Source organism: Bradysia coprophila, unplaced genomic scaffold (assembly GCF_014529535.1).
Source record: "Bradysia coprophila strain Holo2 unplaced genomic scaffold, BU_Bcop_v1 contig_358, whole genome shotgun sequence".
In the NCBI taxonomy this organism is placed as follows: Eukaryota; Metazoa; Arthropoda; class Insecta; order Diptera; family Sciaridae; genus Bradysia; species Bradysia coprophila.
The window spans coordinates 1,496,198-1,517,469 of record NW_023503616.1 but is presented as its reverse complement, the minus strand read 5'-3'; the positions used below and the strand labels follow the sequence as shown (position 1 = coordinate 1,517,469).

The following is a 21,272-nucleotide window of genomic DNA, read 5'->3' as shown; positions in this document are numbered from 1 at the left end:
ATCAGTGAAATAATTAAATATGAATTGCAGGAGAATTGGGGAGATAGTGTTCATCTATGCGAAAAACATACTCCTTACCCGATTCTTTTCCATAAATAAAACTTTTTTCAAATTCAAACTCAAAATTGAAAATCGTAAGTGTGTATTGTTGTGTTGGCAATTTAAAAGAAAAAATTCTTTTTTTTTGGATATATAATTTGTCTGGAATTTGAAAATGTCAAAAGTCAAGTGAGGGGTTGTTTATAAATTACGTAACACGAATTGTATTTCCAAGTATAACAGCAGTCTAAACAACGGTGAGATATGGTAGTTCCAGGAATTTGGAATATAACTTTAAAGGTTACATTCAAGCAAGTATGTATTCAACATTACCCATGCTATTCGATAAAAACACACATCTCAACCAGAAATCTATTTTCCTCTTTCTGTCCTAGTATTGTGTAATGTAATTAATGAACATCCCCTGATTGTATGGAATTCACTAAAGAAATTTCAAATTGAATGAACACGTAATCGGTTATCAGCGTAAGAAATCAAATGTATGTCAAGTTGTGCTTCACAGTGAAAATGTTATTCTATGTTGATACAAACAAAGCAAGAACAAATCAATAACTGATATTCTTGTCTGTGCGTAGATAAATGTTTTCGAATTGAATATCATTAAATTTTTAATCATTTTAATGAAAACAATAACCAAACAAATTGCGTGTGGTTCCAGATGATTGTTTTCATTTTCGCAATATTCAAATATTCGTGAAAAAGAAAGAAAAGAAATTCAGCGAAATTCTACCGTTTTCAATCCGACATTAAATTTTAATAAATTCGTTGCCTTTGCAGTGTTATTTTCCACTTCGTATAACAAGCTATCATTTATGCTGATTTTCGGTTTTCAAATCGACATAGAATTGAACTTATTTCCAAAGCTTTCGGTTAACTTTTGTAAAGTAGGTGTATGCTGTTGTAGGAGAAGGCGATGCGCAAAGTATCGGATCGTATCTTAGTGTATGATTTAATAATCAATATATAACCACGTTTCGGTTAAAATTTCAATTGCAATTCTCTAAATTTCAGTGTTATATTCGTAACACACTAACACAAAATTTATACACACAACATCATAATTCGATTCGAAGGGTGTGTTGGGGTTGTGTTATTTTTTATTAAATTATTCGAAAATCGTTTGGCATTTTATCAATAAAGAAACCTTATTAATCTTGTACAGGATTAACATTTTCTTTATGGTGCTTACAGCGGATTACAGCTCATAGAAACTGTAAGGGGAGAAAACATTTTTTTTTGATTGAATGATTGTTTTCGATATTAATTAATTTGATTTATATCTTTGGTTATTAAGACGAAAGCAGTTCGAAGTTAAAATTGACTGCAAACGCAAACAAAGTTTTACTGAGATTTTTGCTGTATTATTTTCGTATTAACGCTGCCTATTGATGGATAGATTAAGTTTCGTCCTTACTTTATCATTTCATTATTACTTTCAATTTTATGGAGAGGCTAATGGAAAAGCTATTCACCGAAAACTTTGAAAGCCACGAGTCATACGTTCGGATCACAGTGATAATAATAATAAAGTGGAATTGAATTGCCTAAGACTTCATAATTACTTGAACATAAACATCCATTACCTACCATCGTAAGTTTTTATTTGGCATATACATGCGAAGGTGAAGTTTATTTGAATACAGACACGGAATACGTTGCTGTTGTATGTATAAATGTAGCTAGCAGTATGAATGATTTAAGTTTTGCAGACGAAAAATGTAAGCTTTTAACGCTCTTACAACCCTAAGTAAATGAACATCTTCAATTGTTGCTCAGACAAAGAAAAAAAAAGAAACTGAAAATACGTTGACCGTTTAATATTTGTTGAATTTTTCCTTGAATTAATAGCCGTTCTCGAATACCAATGTATTTTTCATTTTATTTCTTTCTTTTTTATTACTACCCTTTTAGGTTTTGATTGTAACGATTACGTGGGCTGAAACAAACTTCTGTCGAATTATATTATTGTGTCAAACATAAACAGCAAAGATATAAAATAAAATGTTAAAGTATAATATAATGATGCGAAGAGACCCCCCCAAGAAATTTCAATGTCGTAAGGAGTTTTTATTTTATTGCAGCAGCCAGAGCTCAGAGTTCTACTTAACGTTTAAGCACAGCGATGCGATCGCAAAAAAAAGGAAGAAGAGAATTTCACTCTGTTAGATTAACTATGATACACACTCAATATTTATTACAAAATGAAACTTTTGTGTCTGGACTTTTAATAAATAAACGAAAAATCTTTTTTTATTTTCAGTCACTTTTAACGCACTTCTCTAGACCTACCAAGAACACATTAAATAAATTGGGTGTTTTTACGGTATCATCCTTCCATGCCTTTATTTGCGCTCGGTCACCGTCGCTATTAAATAATTTATTGGCTGGTCGTGGGGCAACGAAACGACGCCCACCATTGCTATCTCGGTCGAATAGTGGTTCCAGCCGTCGCTCTATGCAGGTAAGTTATTATTATTATTATCAACAATGGTTATTACGTTTACGGCTAAGAAAGATATTCGAATTGTAATCACGGAACTAATCTGACGGAGCGAATGGTGCCCATTTCGAATGGGTTCAAATGTTATGTAAATATTCGTGTAATCTTGGATTGAATGGGATAGTCTTCAATTATTTACGACAAGCTTTCGTATGCAATAAAATGCAAATGCTCTAAGAGATTAAATAATTTTCCAAGAAACATGTACATGTAGTACACGGAAAGTTTAGTTGTAGCATTTGCACCGGAATGAACAAAATATATAAAACATTCAATGGAATATGAGACATTTTCAGATTTTCTTTCTTTTCTGTTCATACTCATTTTTAAATTATACGCATAATATGCTCAGAATATGCTACCGTACCGTCGTACTTTGCGGGTATGTCCTCTCTGTCACATAGAATGCTATATTTATAAGCACAGAACGAACAAGACGAAATATTATTTTAATCCTTTTTGATAATAAAGGCGACCCGCAATCTCAAAGTTGTGACGACAGCGTAATACACAACTAGGGGACTGCTTTATCTTTTCTTTTGAGGCCGATTTCTTTGAGTAAGATAATCGTGCAATTACAATTATTAACATTTTTGGCGTCATGTCGGGTATACTATATGTACACGTACACGTTATGGAATAAAAACGGTTTAAGTCGGCTTTAATGAATAATCTTTATCATTCTTTTCATATAACCTATACCAGGATCTGGATATTGAAATGGTTTTACGCATCACACCACCATTTTTTTTTCTTGTTGTTTGTCAGTACGATAATACAAACGAGCGCTTTTACTGTGCTACTTAGTACTAGAATAATAATAAATAGATAAACACAAAGAAAATTCTCTTGACATCGATTTTCAATTTCCATCAATTTAGCTATTCAGCACATCTTCTTAGAAATACATGAACAATAACGGAATGAAAATCTGGAATTGCTTTGTATGTTTCGGAGATGTTAATTGATCGAAACATAAAAAAAAATCAGAAAAAAATTTTCAATTTTGAAAAACTTTTATTTCATAAATTAATATTAAACAAATATTTGAGAATTCGATTACATTTCGTAGAAAATAATTCACTCTCTGATGTGTGCCGTTTTTGTATATAGATGTGTGTTTATGTCTTACTCATCCCTTTATTCGTGGCACATAATATGAACTGTGTAGTGTGAGTTAATAAATCGTTTTCGGGCTTCATTTCAAACAATTTTTCATTACAAAGTTGCTTTGTCGCAAGTAACGTTTCCCACCCTTTCAGTAAACAATTTGATATGTACAGAATATAAAATTGAAACAGAATCCAACGCCAGTCTGAATATACATGAGCTTTATACCAAAAAAGGGGTAATTTTTTCCATCTTTTTTTTTCGTACTTTCACAGATGAATTCACGTGATGATCCTGATAAAACTTACAAAGTTCCGCTGCCTGATAATACATCATCCACTGTATATTTACGAGATGCAATGTCGGTCGAAGAATTTTTGGCCAGCGCTTGCGTTCGAAAGAATTTGAATCCAATGGAGCATTTTGTACGTGTTAAGAAACGACGTGAGATGGAAGATAGCAACTACTTTGTGCCACATCGAAATGACTTGATAGACACATATGTAAGTTTCTCAATAAATTTGACAATTTGATACAATATTAGCATGAAAAATGTTCGGAAAAAAATCGATTTCTATTGGATTGGTATTAGATTTAGTAACATTTTAAAAGTAATCAATCACATATATTGCTAGATGGTGTAATAGGTACGTTGCGCAATTGCATTAAATATGAGTCTCTACAAAATTGGAATTTAGAAAGTTGTCTGTAAACGTTTGTTGGTAAAAGTTGTGAGTGAATTTTCCAATCATGAACGTTTCAGAAGTTGAAAGTATGCAAACCTTCTAACCACCCATCTTAAAAGTTGTAAATACAATTGCGGAATATATCTAATATGTACATGATGCAACGAAGCATCCATCAAAAGGCTGGGATTATATGAACATCCATGAGTGATTTTCATATTTCAAAGTTCCTCAATAAATTCCATTTGAAAATATATACACAATTCATAGCGTCAAGTTAGGCATGCTGGTGGGGTAAATTTTTATTTGCAAAATATTTTGGTTTATGAAAAGTGTTTATGTTGATAGTGTTCGAAATTGTGATTTGGGTAACGATTGAAAGGTTTCAATTTACCCCTTCGTGGAACTGCATTTTCTGAATTTTCGTTTTAAATTAGAAAATCGAAATTTCCTTTTTTGTGAAAAATTAAATGAAAATTTTTCAAAGCAAACGAACGATTCTATGAAAATTTCCAGTTAATGAGCAAGGACATTCATAGACCCATACAATGGTTCGTTTTTTATATACTTTATTCACATAATTTTATACCGTATCCTTATTATACAATTTTATGCTTCAGTTGTCTTTGTTTGTTGCATGGAAAATATCAACATCATTTTGATAACTATTTTCTGGCTTACAAACTCCATTGACTATCTGACTATCATACCAAACATGAAAAACGTATGCTAATTTTATGATTGCTTTTACGGTTTTTCTGGTGTTAAAACTTTTGTCAGAAGCGAATTTAATTCCGTACTGGTACTATGAAGGGTGGAATTTAGTTTATACTTTTTCGACAATGTAAATTTTAGATTATCATTCATGGTTTAGCAATTGCTATGCGATTAAATCACGAGAATATGTACAAATAGAGTTTTGTTTGAAAACTCTAAAAAGCATTTGGAATGCGTTTTTATTATGGTAAACAACTTTGATCGCATAGTTTTAGATTAAATTTACAATTTCAGTGTAAAACAAAATGTTGAAATGTTTTAATCAGTGGAATGAAGGGTAGTACACGGATATGTAATACTATCAACAACACCCTTCAAATCGAATCGATTCAGTGAAATACCAGAATACTGTTAATCTGTTTCGGATGTTTAAGAAAATGAAGTAAAAGATTTAGAATCAATTTCTTGAAAATACTTAGGTCAAATGAAGTGATAGATCTAAGAGTAATACTGCTGATATGCTTGCAACATGTGAAAGCTTGAGAATCATTGTATTAAGAATTATTCTGGTAAACAGAATCCAAACTTTTCAACAACTCCAATTTACTTTTTCAGGTCTTGTCAGACTGTAGAACAAATTTCGTTTTGTTCGAAACTTTTAGCCCACAAAAGTTATATTTTCTACCAGTCATTTATCAAGATCTTCCAATTAATTGTTGCAAAAAAATATTTCGAGAAAGAAAAACAGCAAAATTTTGTCCTTACTTTCTCCCGGTTAGCCGAGAATGCTAAATACAGTCAGCGATATGGTTGATTGTATCAAATATTTTACGTTAAATTTATTCCACAATACAATCACCTTTTAACCCACCATCAGAACTGGTAAATTTGTGTACTTATCCAAAAACGTGGCAAAAAAGCTCCTCCTATATACTTTATGCCGTAACTCATTTATACAAAATTCGAACACCTGGAGCTATAACGTTCTTATTAATCTTTTGTCGTTTCATCTGTATTTTATACATATTATTATGTAGTTGCGTTTCGTTTCTCGCTTCAACATTCAAGTACATAATCATTGCCTGGAAAATGTATACTAAATGCATGTGTAATTGAACACTTAAACCACAATTAAGCAAATTGCTTTGGTAATTTCCATAAAATTTTAAGCTTTTTCTCGTATTTGAAAAGTAAATTAAACTCGACCCTACGTAAAGAGCAATTCCCCTCGTACATAATAGAAATACTTTCCGTCTCTCTGTGTAGCTCACAGAATACAACATAAATTAGTAGCTTAATTTAACCGAACTATTTGGACAAAAGTTTTTACGTAATGCTACACACTTAAGTGAGTTTGTACGGCATGTATGGTAATTTGCGTTCAATGGCCAACATTCGTAATTATGGTGTATCCTGAATTGGTTGGAGCATAAATTAATTTTATCTGTATTTTTAAACCATGCGTCACTCTTCATTTAAATTAATTATGCTTTACCGAACTTTCAATTTCAATATCAAAACGGGTAGAATATGGTTCGGTGTTCGGTGTGATATGAACATCATTCAACCGTACTGGTACGCTAACGGAACACCTTTTGCTACACGAATGAAACATTGACTTAATTTTTTTTTTTTTTTCATTCCATTCGGCATTTTTTTGTGCAGACGTTACGGTCGACGGGCTAATTTACCCCATGGCGTTATATTTGTATTGAAAGGGTCTTGCGAATTATTTTTCTCTTTCTATTTATATAAAGCTTTTTTTCTGCATTTTGCGATTTTTCAAATGTTGTGCTTGCGGTAATTAGACGCAACGAATTTACTATGAACCTATGTTACTGCCGAACTCAACGAAACATCAGTTACGGCCTTTGAAGAAAATCAACGACAGCCCAGTAAAATAATACTTGTTTTTACATTGTAATTGCTTTAAACAAATTATTCATCACTTCTCTTTACCCAATTAAATTATGAAATAACCTTTTTCCACTTTTTTATTCTCATTGATACGACAAAGTGACGTCAAAGTTGTTTTCCATTAAAATAAAGATTTAATTAGCAATCATAAATTTGAAACGACTGGGAGTGTTTAGACAAATCAAATATTTCCGAAGAGATTGTACTTCGGCCTAACCGTTATAGGATCTGTTATCGAAAACGATTTATAGCCTGTTAAAAATGAAGTAACATATTATATGCTAATTTGAAGAAAATACTTAGATCAAATAAAGTAATAGATTCGATAATGATCCTAATACCTTGCCATCCCAACTGTAAAGTGTGAATATGTGAGCTGAACATGAATGCCATAGTTTATCATTAAATTTGATATTACAAATCAATACTTAATCACATCAACATTTCAACATTGCAGCTTCACACCCACGAAATGGTTGAAGTGTGTGCGAAAATTTTGTACCAGGTCGAATTGTCGCGCAACAATTTGGAACAAATGTGGGGCTTTTCCGTTGAAGCTGAACTTATCGAAAATGCGGATCGTCAGGACGAGCTATGCTGTTATGTCAGTCGTGTCGAAGACAAAAGTGTTGCTATGCAAAACGGTAATTATTTTAATTTGATTTTTTTTTTGTTTCGCAGCATGATTTCATTATAATTTGGATTGATGTTTACTGCTTTCTGTCTGATACTTAAACAACAAAAAAAAATTGTGAAAATATTGAGAGCTTTTCAGAAATTTCCCTTATTAAAAGTAAAGTGACATCATGGGGTTGAAACACACAACAAATTTTATGTATGTCAAACGGCATTGTCATTTACGTCTTTCTGAAGCATGGATAACATAGCAGTGGATGTATGTTATATGGGTTATTGCCATATTTTATTAAATTAAATTAAATTACATTAAACCGTCTCCCTTCTTCGGTTATAATATATATGGAGGAAAGACGAACATTTTTTAAGAAATTCGTGAATTATGCTTCTTCTACGATAAAATGGAATAATGTTGGCTCTAAACGACACTTATATTTAAGTCGAAAATTATAGAAAACTTTTTTATTAAAATAAATTTCGATGCAAAATTGAATTTGTTTCGCTTATGAGAAATATGGAAAATAAAAATCCCAAAATTGCGTAAGTCGAAATAAATACAATTTTCTTAATAATTTATTATTAATTTGGAATCGTTTGAACAACAAAGTTATAAGCCTTCTTCAACCTATGCAATAATAGTCATTTACAAGTTTCATTGCCGAAAATTAAACTTGTCATCGAACAAGTCTGTAATTTCCGGTGATAGCTCAGAATAAAACTTAAATCAGGTGATTGACCTTGCCTTCGCTCATCAAACATCACACTAAAACTATATAATATCTATTACATAACTGATGTTGACAGTATATACTATGGACTATATTACTAGGTATGATATAAATCGATGGAAATCTCAAATACCAGTAGAATCATGTCCGGTAGCAAAGTCCAGTTTTTAAGCGAAATATGTGGGTCTGAGGGCTGCAGTAAGAAAGATAAAAAAAATATTTTCACCAGAGTTTTGTATGAAACTTTTCTCGAAAATGTTTATTTCCGCTTGAAATGGCTCCGACTCAATTTTCCGGATATAAAAGTTCCACTCTTAATGGTTTTTTCAAAACATAATTTTATTAGACAATCTTTTTGTACGCAATTTTCACTTTATGTAAATACACACGAATGCTGATTTCCTCTATACCATTCTAATTTTCTGTTAATACCGCGATTAATTCAGTTACATTTAGATGTTACATTACATTACTTTTCGCCCCTTACTTTATAATTTAAGCTCCCATTGTGCTAAATTCCACCATTTACAACATTTACAATTCACTATAAACCACACGTAATACCTGAAAAACATCGAAATACCACATCGTCACGACAAGCATTTCTGCTCCCCTCTAGTACAGTGGTTTATTGTGAAAAAGGTGTCCAGAAGCATGACCGTATTTCATGTCTCATAATTAAATGAACAGTGTCTTAAGAAGAGTATTAAAACTTTCAGCATCACACTGTTTAACTGTATAATACTGCTAATGATACGCTGACTCTGAGAGATATCCACATCGAACTTAATGAGTCTAATAGTTATATTTTCTCGATGACCGTAACATCATGATCAATTTGAAAAAAAAAAAAATTGTTTTTCGGTTTGGTTACAGCAAAAATTTTTGTTAGAAATTTTGCATAGTGAGCATGCGTGAGATATGTGTTTCTGTTCGTATAATTTGTTTATGTAAGAAATAGAATTGTCTTTGACATAAATAAATAAATGTTTGAAATATACCGCACAACCATAACTCCACCTATATTCCCCGTTTTCGTTTGACAAAAGTGCACATACTTTTTTTCTATGATTTTATGCATCACCTCAACAAGACATTATTACAAATCGTTTGCATTTACATTTCCTCTAATAACTTCAATTAGAAACGTCATAAAACATTCATTATATCAAATCAATTTTTTTTTTTTGAAAAAAACTACATTTTAAACAAACTATTTTAAAATAAAATTTGCCTAACAAAAAAAATGAATTTTGAAATTTATATTCTTTATATTTTCTTCTTTGATCAGAACGACATTCTAAGTTTTCACTTCAAGTCATTTTATGAAATTTATAATCATATTTAATGACAAGCTGCATCTTAACCACATGAACATGAAAAATTATCAAAATTATCTTTTATCTGCAGACGATGATCCGGATGCACCAAACGCTGGCACACATTGTGCTGATTTCCAAGGTAATAATTTATGAAAAAAAAACAACAACAAAAAAATAATAATTTTTTTTTTTGGAAACTGTTCATTTGAATATAATGAATGTTTTTTGAATATGAAATCTGAAATTTGCTACAAAATTCTAATTGGAGTATTGAACATAAACCAAAATTCCTTGAAAAGCTTGTTGTGTATAAAATTTATTGTGGTGTGGTACATACAAAAATTGTTTTCATTGTAATCCATTGTTTCACTGAGATTTACGTTAACTTTTAGGTGCACACATTCCAAACTGTAAACGTATTTTCCAGGTATCATCCCTTTTTGTACAGAAATATTTTACCCGATCCCTTTTGCCAGTTTTTTTTTTATTAATCCGTTTGGACTACCATTAGGAATTAAAAAGCTTACACACTAAAAAAAACGACTAATTCAAATTGTATGGAGTTATTTTATATTTCCAGACACTCCCATGTATAGCAGCATAGCAGGTCGAGCTGACGATAATCGTACGGTTATTATATTATGTCCGACACAAGAAAATTTCAACGGATTTTCTCCACACTTTTTTCGGGAGCTTTTCAAATTGTATTTTAAAAAGCAACGCCTTTTCAATTTCAACATTATTATTTGATGTCGGTTACCCGTAATTTAATTTCGTTGAAACTTTCTAGACCTTTTAGACAATACGTCTGTTAGCGACAACGATAATAAATGCAGATCTTTAGCCAATATTCGCAATTGCAACAAAATGTAATGCTGAAACAAAAGAATTTCTTAACAATAATTAGGCGATACTTCAAACAAATGAAGTAATAGATTTTGCGAGAGCATCCGTTTACAGGAGGTTAAAAACTCATTGATGCAATTATAGAAACTATAGTCGTTTGAAGAGTCTTCGTATCGAAAAATGAGTTGAATACAAGAATAAAAGTAAAAGATTATTGTTTGTCATCCATCCTGCTAAAAAAACATCTGTTTTATAGTTCGCTTAGTAACCTCTACAATCAATTGCAAACTCACTTGATGAAATTCGTAGAATGGTTACAGCTTTTAAGTAAAACATAATAGGATGCTCTAAGCCAAATAACAACAAAGAGCGTATTCTTATCATAATAAACTGAAAATAAACACATTGTGTAAAAGTACAATCCATTCAATCATTTATTTATTTATTTTACTTCTTTTGATGGAGCACATTTTTATCTTGTTGAAGTTGTACACAGCAACAATGAATATCATATCCATCAGAATTAGTTGTTCTAATTTCAATCTGTATTATAGTATGATTCTGTGTTTGCGAAGACAATATTCGATCTTTTCTTATAGTTGTACCAATGCTGTCTCCTTTTTTTACATAATTTTCTTTTTCTTTATTTCAGGCATTATAAAAGGAGACGAAATAATGGTTATTAATGGAGCAATCGTGTCAGACTTAGATATGATGTATCTGGAGAGTGTTCTACAAGAGGAACAAGCATTGTGTATGATGATGAGGTAAGGGGCTTACAGATTTTTTTCACATATCACATTTTCCTTTTCCTTTTTGTAACGAATGTAGGCAGTTTAAAATGGCATTAAAGCCGGTCTTAAAGTGTTCTGAAAATACCGAGATATTTACCAGCATACAAAATGTAATACTGATTGTGTTGAAATTCTGTCCGCATCTTTGTCTACATACAATGTATTGTGTTACATAAATCACAATTGGTTTGGCGAGACACTTGAATGTCGGTAATTATACCCACCTATATTATCGTATATTGGTCTATACGCAGCATTGAGAACGCTTCAATTTCATAACCACTCTAATTATCTCATCAGACGCATATTCAAGTAATTGTCTCAAAAGTGTTTCATTTTTTCAACGACATAAAAAGAGACTGGAATACAATACACATCGGCTGATTATGGTCTATTATCTTCATCTCAGATTCGTTAAGACATAGGTATAATAGCGAGAAGGGTCTTCAACTTGCACGAACAATCAAATTTACATTTGATGGTCCAACCGTTTTGTTTAACCTTTCAGAAACGGCTAGTCATCTGTTATCGACAGCGACGACAGAAATAACGATGAGTCAGATAAGTGTTATCTTATATCTCCAATGTATACGATTAAAGTAACAAAAAAGTGCTTCAAACACTGGACGATCCTGTGATTTAATTGTTATCTGGCGATACGCTTGTCGTTTCTGAAAGGTTAAACCATTTGTGATAGACTGGAATACCTACCAGACAAGAGATTAAATGATTTTGCATAAATTTCGAATTATGTGTAGACGGTGGTACATATTACACATTTCATTTTTATCGTCATTCGTTTAAAATATTCGCTGGAATATTCAATTTTATCAGAGAAGAAAATGAATTTTCTCTCGAGCTTCTTTGCCTTGATAATTTTAACAAATTTACTGTTCAAATGATTAAACAAGGTATGGTTAGTCTATTAAAACAGCTTTTTTACCTTGCACAACCCTATGCAAACGACAAAAACAGAAATGTCTCGCTAAGGTGCCTGTAAATGTATAGTACATTTGAATGCTAAAAGTAGCAAAGAAGAAGACTTTCTATCAATCTGTTGAAAATAACTCTTTCAACAGCAGCAGATCATTATGCTGGCAATGTACTTGCCATGTATGACAGGTTAAGCTTTTGTTAACGTGTACCATTATCTGCACTGACACCAGCATTTTTGTTTTTGCACAACAAAATTAATTTCGAAAATATCGATTCCAGTGTAAATGCATAATTATTTCGTACATTCCACTCCTGCCTGGTGAAATATTGTGCAACGACTAGCTGTTAAACATTCAAAATTGCGCATATACAATTTTGACACAGGGTAAAACGCAGTGCCTATATTACCTCGTATATGTATCAAGTAAATATAAATTGTAATGAAACCAGCGCAACGTTTAGAATAAGTGAAGTTTAAATAAATACTTCCTAGGGCATTCAAAATGCATTAACAAAATGTGCACATAGCAACATAGGTTAAATTTGCAACCATATTTTTGTGCTATTGTGTTTATTTAAGTCAGTCTCTTCATTTGGTATACAAATTCTCTGGATATATGTATCGTTTATACGCAGCGCATACCCATTAGCTCGCATGGTTTCGGTAAATACCTGAATATAACCTCTTGAATATGAATTTGAAATATTGACAGCATTGACTGTAAACAAACTCGGAACTAGCATACAATTGAGAGCGAATGCATTTTATTGTATGCGTTGCGTTGTTTTGGGAAATGGAAAATGTCGGGGGAAATGTGTGTTTGTTTTAGGTCAACGTTACGTTATCCGAAGGTTGAAATGTCATTTTGTAATTTAGATCATCACGAACCGAACCGCCTGAACTGCAAAAGCCAAGTCGTGTTACTGACGATATGATCGATTCGTTAGTTTGTCCACCGCCACCATCAGATCCGCCAGTTATGAGCGAGGAAATGATATCCGGACTGATCGTTCCGGCACCGGGTTGGAGTAAGTATTTTTTAAGATTATATTCGAAAAAGACAGTTCTCCTAATGCGTATGTTTCGGGTGTTGTGTAGGACCTCAGAATATCGTTCGCATTTATTTCTTTTCATCTCAAGCACCGAGAATAAAATATTTTCATAAACAGAATTTCAAAGAAAGCTATTTACATAGAAAAGTGTATACTACAAACGTGTACCTTGTAATCCTAAATTTAAAGTAAACATCGAGATTGTGCACACTACACATCTATACAGTATTACAGTATATATACACAATATGAAATTGTAGTTATTCAGGATAAAAGATGTTATTACCATTTAGGATTGAAGTACAAAAAAAAATATTCTAAAGCAGCAAACAACATATAGAATGGAGGGATATGTCAAAAGATCAATGTGCTTCCAAATATTTTTTTTTCGTCTTTGCTGTTTCGTATTTTCTCCCCTGTGTGAGATAAAAATTCCTAACAAAAAATGTGTTGTATGGACCACAACTTAACACACAGACATTGAATCATGTGTTGTTGCTGTTTTTTTTTTTCTAAAATCAATCTGTTTTCTGTATCTTGCATAAATTCACTTCAGCTAAAGACATAATGTATTCACCAGACGTGGAAAGTTCTCCGGCACCATCTTCATCAGCTGAACCACACATGATGTCGTTAGGGAATAAACAAACATCTCGAACGAGCAGTTTCGAAATTGAGAATTTATTGAAAACTGCCGAACAAGTAAGTAACAAAAGTTTTTTTTTCTTCTCTTTACTTATTTTCTTGTATTGCTGTGATATATAAATGGACAGCCGCGCTTGCAGATAAGAAAATATATTTATGTACTTATAACTTTTCCGAAATAGAATTTGAATACAATACACGACAATAGATTTAAACTTTTACTGTGTATACCAAGCGGTATGTATACCAATTCAATTTTGGTGAAAAAAGAAAGTTTTTTTTTATTAATTTTTATTCTCATGGAATTTTACTATTGCCAATCCCGCAATCCTTCTCTTTTTTAAATTGGATGATGTTCCATTTTTCGTATTAAATACTTGTTGACCGTAATAAGTTTTTTAATAAAAAATCTGTTTAAATCGAAAAACTTTCTACGTTGGACCATAAATTTTGCATGGGAAAATTTTAATCGAGTTAGATAACTCCTAATTTTATGGACAACAATCATTGCTAGAAAAATGAAAATTGTTACACATGCTAATTCGTTAGATTATTAGACCACATATAGTTCGAAAATGCTGTAGTTTCTTTGTATCGAACCTTTTGTTTCACAAAAGTTTATTTGTTGATAATGTTTTGGGGCTAATGAAATTCCATAAATTTCCATTTTACATTCAAAATTATTGAACGGAATGAACATTTTGTCCGACAAATCTCCGAATGATAAAGTTGAGCAAATAATTTCTATTTCCTTAGTTTGTAGGGTAGGTAATGTGTAACAACAACAGAATAAATTAGATAGATCATCGATAAGAATAAAATGAACTTGAGCCGTGTTACACAGAGTATATATACATGTCATAATGTCGTTATAACGCTCCTTTTTGTGGTTGTCAGGTCACCGGTTTTTGTCGATCTCCACAAGAGACGAGGAAGTCAAGTCCAACTGGGTCGGTTGCATCATCTATGTCGAATACAATGCTTACACCATCCAGGCAACTCACCGATGCGGAAAAATTACGGAAAGTCATTTTGGAGTTGGTCGACACCGAACGGGCATACGTTAAGGTATTTTATAATTAATTTATAGTTTAAAAACAATGACCGAATTCAGATAAGAAATATTCATTCAACGAAACATTGGTAAGCTTGAAATGTTCGTAACTTCTCCACGTACGTTTGCATCGAGTTTATTTACTCTAAACAAACAGACAAAAACGTTCAACATACTATAGTTGTCCGGTGCAGTCCTTTATCTTCGGCTAGTCATATGTTATCGACAGAGAATAAGCGATGTAGTCTGGGAAACATTCGGTTATATAACTAAAAGTTTGTCACTAGTAATGAAGTAGAAGACTTATTCTTAACAAACACAAGACGATAATTCCAACAAAAGAAGTGATAGATTTAGGAATGATATCGTGATAAGCTTAAATTTTTACGCAAGTCGACTACACATTAAAAACTAAAAAAAAACTAATCCGGCGATCACCCACTTCTTCGGGGGAAACTCAAATTTTGAAGCATTCTAACGGAGTTTTAAAATTTATTTCAGCATCTCAACAACCTCTTAGAACACTATCTGGAGCCATTGAAAAGGGAAACCTTTTTATCGAATGCGGAAATTACAGCGCTGTTCGGTAACATACAGGAAATCGTAACCTTCCAACGTCAGTTCCTTCAAAATTTAGATGAAGCACTGGAGTTGGAACCAGACTTTCACAAGTTCGATCATTCCAGTCAATTTAAGGTTGACTATTCTGCACTGGAAATCATTTGAAAAGTTTAAACTAAAAGCGAAACTTGCCAATTTCAGAACGTTCTGTTTTCGTTGGGATCAGCATTCCTGTATTATGTCAACCATTTCAAATTGTATTCGTCATTTTGCGCAAGTCACAGTAAAGCTCAAAAGGTGCTTCATCCGAGTAAGTAAAAACGAAATTCAAACAGAAAGAAAAGTCTGAAGGAAACATATGGGACAGCGAACTGATATCATTTTTACGTCTTAGATGAAGGAAATCAAGCTCTGCAAGAATTTCTGGTGTCAAGGAATCCTAAACAACAACACAGCAGCACTCTGGAATCGTATCTCATAAAACCAATTCAACGGATTCTCAAATATCCACTGCTTTTGCAACAATTGAGAAATTTGACTGATCCTCGGTGTGAGGAACACTTACATTTAGTTGGTGCGTTTACCTAATCGCATTCTGTGTATTTTACAAACAGCAAATAAATTAATTAAATTCGAAACGTTAACAGAGGCCTTGAAGGGAATGGAAAAAGTGGCTGAGCATATAAATGAAATGCAACGAATTCACGAAGAATATGGCGCTATATTTGATCACTTATTCCGACAACATCAAAAGGCTTGCAAGCAACCCATAGACCTTAGTCCAGGTATGTCCTCAGGTTAATATTAAACTCCAACAGTTGATTCGTTCGTGTTATTAATGTAAACTATTTTCCACAAAAAATAGGTGACCTTTTGTATTATGGGGGCGTCGAGTGGCTTAATATATCCGATTTTTTGGGAAAAATAAAAAAGGGTTTAGAGTTACATGCCATGTGCTTTGTGTTTAAATCAGCGGTTGTGTTTTTGTGCAAGGAACGATTGCGACAAAAGAAAAAGTTAATGGTGAGTTTAATACACTTTTCTTTCACAATTCAGCAAATGAAGTTGATGGGGTGGCAGAATCGTTCAAGTTTCGAGAGTTGAGTTTGAGTTTATTATTACGATGCAGTGGTAAAGTGTGTGTGCCATTGCAAATAAACTTTTATCAAAACGTTTTGTAAGTCGATTAAGATTTACTGCCTTTAAATTTTATTTTCATTTCATTGTATAACTTAACAGACATTCGTGTCTTTCGATTTACTTATGTTGTTGACAAATTTTGCTCTGAAACTTTGCCGAAAAGTTTTCGTCGCTGTAGTCTTCATAGCAATGCAATCAATGAAATGTTATTTACGGAATGCAATTCAAATTACAGGGTGTTTCAAGTAAAAACACACAGAACGAAGTGGAAATCATTCGATACCAAGTATTAATTCCGGTTACCGAAGTTCAAGTTCGTACATCGTCCGCCAAGGACATGGATTCACATTTCCTGTGGGAGTTGATTCACTTGAGATCCCAATTGCAACGTCGATCCGAAAAAGTGTATGTACTGTCGAATAGTACAGCTGATTTCCGAAATGCATTCCTGAAGACGATACGACAAATTATCCGCGAAAGTGTACGAAATATGTCAATACCGATGAAAGGACTGGACAACATGAGTACATTGGCTGATATGTTGCCACACCATCGTGGTCAATCGTGTAACTCGCAAACTCTGGAACGCCCGAAACAACAAATTGTAAGTGAAAATTGAAGAAATTGTCAGCAAATCCATTTTCTGTGGTTGATATGTTGGAATCGCATTTCATAATCCAATGATCAAAAATCAACTGTTTGTTTCGCAGATGATAATGCAAGGATCACAGACATTAGGAAAAACTAAAAAATCCAAGACGGCTCAACGACATTCAGCTGGCAACATTGATTATGACAATTTGCCAGGCTCTCAGGAATCCGATGATATCCCATCGCAAACTCAACATACCTTTAGAAGTAGAAGCAAAACTGTTGGTGATGGTAAGTGCTTGTTGATTTGTTCACACTTTTGATAGTGGAAGTAGAATGAGAATAATGTAAACCGACACAAGTCCTTGCCATCAGAACAACGTTTGCGTTCGAAAGTGTTCATATTTTACCGCCGTTTTTCTTACAGAACCTCCACCACCTCCGAAAAGACATTATCCTAGCGAAACTGAAAAAGATCCAGGTGTTAAATCCGAAGGTGAAGATGATTCACAAGCTGGAACGTCAACTTTAAAAAGATCATTAGGACGGACACCGAATCACTTAACTTTAAGGTAATTTCTTAATAAAACTTTTGATACTTACGCCCACTTCGACGCATGTTTCATGATAAATTCCAACAACCGCACAACCGTCCAATGATACAAAAAAGTTATAATTTTACTTTAATTTAGATTTTTACAGAAAGTTTGACTGTCGTCGGACGAAATACGATTTTTGTTTAATTAAACCAGTCCAATTTTCACGTGCTAAATAAATATGTCAAGCATGCAGTTAACACTTCAATATAATGTTGCGTGACAAGTATGTCATAGTCTGTCTCCATAAATCTAATCCAATTAACATAACGATTCCACTTCTTAACGATTTCCTCATCCCTCAATGTTTCAACTTCATTATTGCCTTAGTTATAACCCGTCTTTCATACATCCCGTCTAAATATTGTTTGTGCCTCACCACTTCCGTATTAACAAACATCCGGCACTAACTGACTAACGATTCTAATTTCAAAAAAATTAACATTACTAAAACAGCACAACATCAACGCTCAGCGTGGGTAGCACCGGCAGCCAAGCTCGACTAATTCAATCATCACATCCACCATCTCATTATCAACCGGTACTTATGAAAGATTTAGGTAAGACAAATTCACCTATAAAAGATGTCAACGTTGTTGACTTGTTTGAAAGTGGTGACGAGCAAAAAGAACAAAAATTTAATGACAGTGTGATGGATAAACATTTATCGTCACTGGAAGGTGATACCATAACTAAATCAAATACTTGTGATATTTCAAAATATATGGCCGATCTGAAAGAAAAGCATATGGAATCGATGAAACTGACGGAAATGCATGATCAAAAATCGAGTGATCTAGATAACACTAGCAATAAGAAAAGTAGCGAATCCGAGCAATCGTCTAGTGACGTCGATACGGTTGTTATAGACACGAAGGTAGACAAAGTATTTAAAAGTGAAAAATCGGACAAAAATCAAAGCCAGAAAAGTGATAAAAATTCATTAAAATCACCACGAACTAGCATTAGTATGTCTCGATCACCGGATCGATCAAAATCAACCGGCAGTAGTCCGGTACGAATAATCAAAATAAAATCCCCAAAAAATGTTAGCCGAGACAGTTCGAAAGACCGTAGCCCTGATCGATGCGAACGTAGACGCTCATCTGAGGGCGGAATTTTAAAACGATCACTGAGCCCAAAGCCAGAAACTAGCTGCTCAAGTTCTTCGTCTAGCACAGGTATTTTGAAACGATTTCCAAGTCCTATGTCGAAATCACGTTCGCCTGAACGTAGCTGCAGAAAGTCGCTAAGCCCCGGCAATAGTATTGATTCCCGTTCGCCAGATCGAAATCGTTTGTCGCCACAAAGAAGCACTGATTCTAGGTCACCAGACCTACGGTATTATTCACGAGAAAGTTTTTCTCCTCGAAATAGTTTCGACAGTCGATCGTCGGACCCGATTAACTTGTATTTACCAAAGTCTGCTATGAAACCGTCATACGGCTACTTTGAATCCCGTTCACCCGACCCTTGCAACGGCAGAAAACGAAGCTCAAGTGCCCATGGTACTTTCGAAAAATCGAAATCCCCCGAACCCAGTTACGAGTACTATCCCATAAATCAATCACATTCGCCCGAGAAGCACAGAAAACGATTGAGTAAATCATTGGAGAGGACATCGTCTAAAGAGAGTGCTTACCGCTACGGTCTCTCTCCCGAACGTATTTACCAAAAGGGTCCCATTCGATCCGCATCGTCCGAAAGCAATCACTTCATACACGGATCACATTCGCCGCGATCGAATGAATCGTTAAATCGATCAATTGAACATTTAACATGCGTCGATTGTCTGTATCAACAGAAACCGATGCATCAAAAAGGTCGCACGCGACAAAGTCGTGCTCGAAAGAAGACACCGCGAGGTGCATCCACACCGAACAAGGACGGTTGTGTTGATTGTCACGATCATTACGAAATTCATGTTTAGAGTGATTCATTTCTGGCTTACATTTCTCTTTATATGTGTATCGGTGCTTCAAATGTGATGGCTGATTATCGGACTAAATCTCTTTCGCAACAAAGGGTTATTCGAACATGCCACCGGTTAACACAATAAATTTGCAATCAAAATCAAAAACGAAGTGAAAAAACAAAACTTCGAAAATGAAATGATCAAAAAATGTTTAAACAAATTGCTTATTGCATTCAACATCAAAATTTCATTCTGTACGTAGGTCTCTCAGGGATAACAAGTTTTACAGAATTCGTATTAATATTTACACTCGAGGAATTTCAAATTATTGAATTGAATTAGTGGTAGAACCGCTTATTAACATAAATTCCGTATCACATATTCTTTGATCCATATAGTAGTGCGATGATGGCCCCCATATTGAAATTGAAATAAAATGATAACCGAGAAATTTCCACCATAAAGTTCGTTAGTGCCCCATCCATTTATATAATTCCACATTTTCTTTACGAGATCTATATAGTATGCGATTCATCTAAACCCTGAACATTAACGACCTACTAAAATACTTCAATATTATCATCTCTCTGCGAAATAGTTGTAATGTGCGAGTTTTACTCTGTGCATTTTATTTGCCTTTTGTTCTTTAACTTCCAGCAAAGTTAATTAAGTCAATTATGTTACAAATAATTCAACACTCGACTCAACTATTGTAATAAAGAGCTCTGTTGCTAGAATGGATTCCATTACCTATTATATTACTTAAATCGCTAATCGAAATCTTTCATTTAAAATTACGTCTCGTAAAGACTTACACTCGTAAAGCGGTAAATAGTGAATGCGCATCTATATAAATAACAATTAAAATTTTGGAAATTATTTCCGACTCGAAGTGAAAATGGTGTAACAACAATTTCAGTCTGATCATGTAATAGTGTCTCATTCCATTGAAACATTGAATAAAATGTGGTGTTCCAATCATTCTATTCCGTTCGCCGAAATCGAAATTTTCATTCCTTACGAATCCATCATTCTCGCAATCAAATCATAATTATAAAATTCATAGACGGAAGCAGCGTCAGCCGTATATAACGAATTAAAAACGTGTCATTAATTTGTGATTTTAAAGCAATTTCATTTTAAAATGGGTCAAGACTGCAATGTTAACGGTATTTTATTATCGAATTTGAATAATGTTAAAAGTTGAAAACATTATACTCTCTGGCAACAGTGTCCAATATATTAAATATATAACATAGTCCGAACCATATTATATATACTAACATGCACATATTAACATAACACACTCACACAAAAAAATGATAATCAAAGCGTATGCATTTGAAAATGTAAAACAGTAACCAGTAATCTATCGATTTCATACGAATCACTTTAAATAATTTTGGAAATAAATTAACCCAAAAAATGTGGCTACCACCCAGAGTGAACATAACCACATGGTAAA

At 33.3% G+C, this 21,272-nt stretch overlaps 1 protein-coding gene across 5 annotated transcripts in view; it reads left to right on the top strand.

Moving 5' to 3' along the window:
* LOC119081714 overlaps positions 1-21,272 on the top strand; it is a 72,737-nt gene that overhangs the window by 44,865 nt on the left and 6,600 nt on the right. For 3 of the 5 annotated variants that reach the window (XM_037190831.1, XM_037190833.1, XM_037190832.1), the window contains 16 exons: positions 2,321-2,521; positions 3,946-4,173; positions 7,448-7,634; positions 11,175-11,289; positions 13,130-13,281; positions 13,862-14,007; positions 14,848-15,018; positions 15,506-15,700; positions 15,767-15,875; positions 15,960-16,139; positions 16,213-16,350; positions 16,431-16,588; positions 16,941-17,309; positions 17,416-17,587; positions 17,724-17,868; positions 18,349-18,452. In XM_037190831.1, coding sequence (XP_037046726.1) covers positions 2,321-2,521; positions 3,946-4,173; positions 7,448-7,634; positions 11,175-11,289; positions 13,130-13,281; positions 13,862-14,007; positions 14,848-15,018; positions 15,506-15,700; positions 15,767-15,875; positions 15,960-16,139; positions 16,213-16,350; positions 16,431-16,588; positions 16,941-17,309; positions 17,416-17,587; positions 17,724-17,868; positions 18,349-18,452 — 2,770 coding nt within the window. Of the gene's footprint in view, positions 1-2,320; positions 2,522-3,945; positions 4,174-7,447; positions 7,635-9,764; positions 9,816-11,174; positions 11,290-13,129; positions 13,282-13,861; positions 14,008-14,847; positions 15,019-15,505; positions 15,701-15,766; positions 15,876-15,959; positions 16,140-16,212; positions 16,363-16,430; positions 16,589-16,940; positions 17,310-17,415; positions 17,588-17,723; positions 17,869-18,348; positions 18,453-21,272 lie in introns of all 5 variants that reach the window. The other 2 variants (XM_037190829.1, XM_037190830.1) reach the window with 2 other exon arrangements.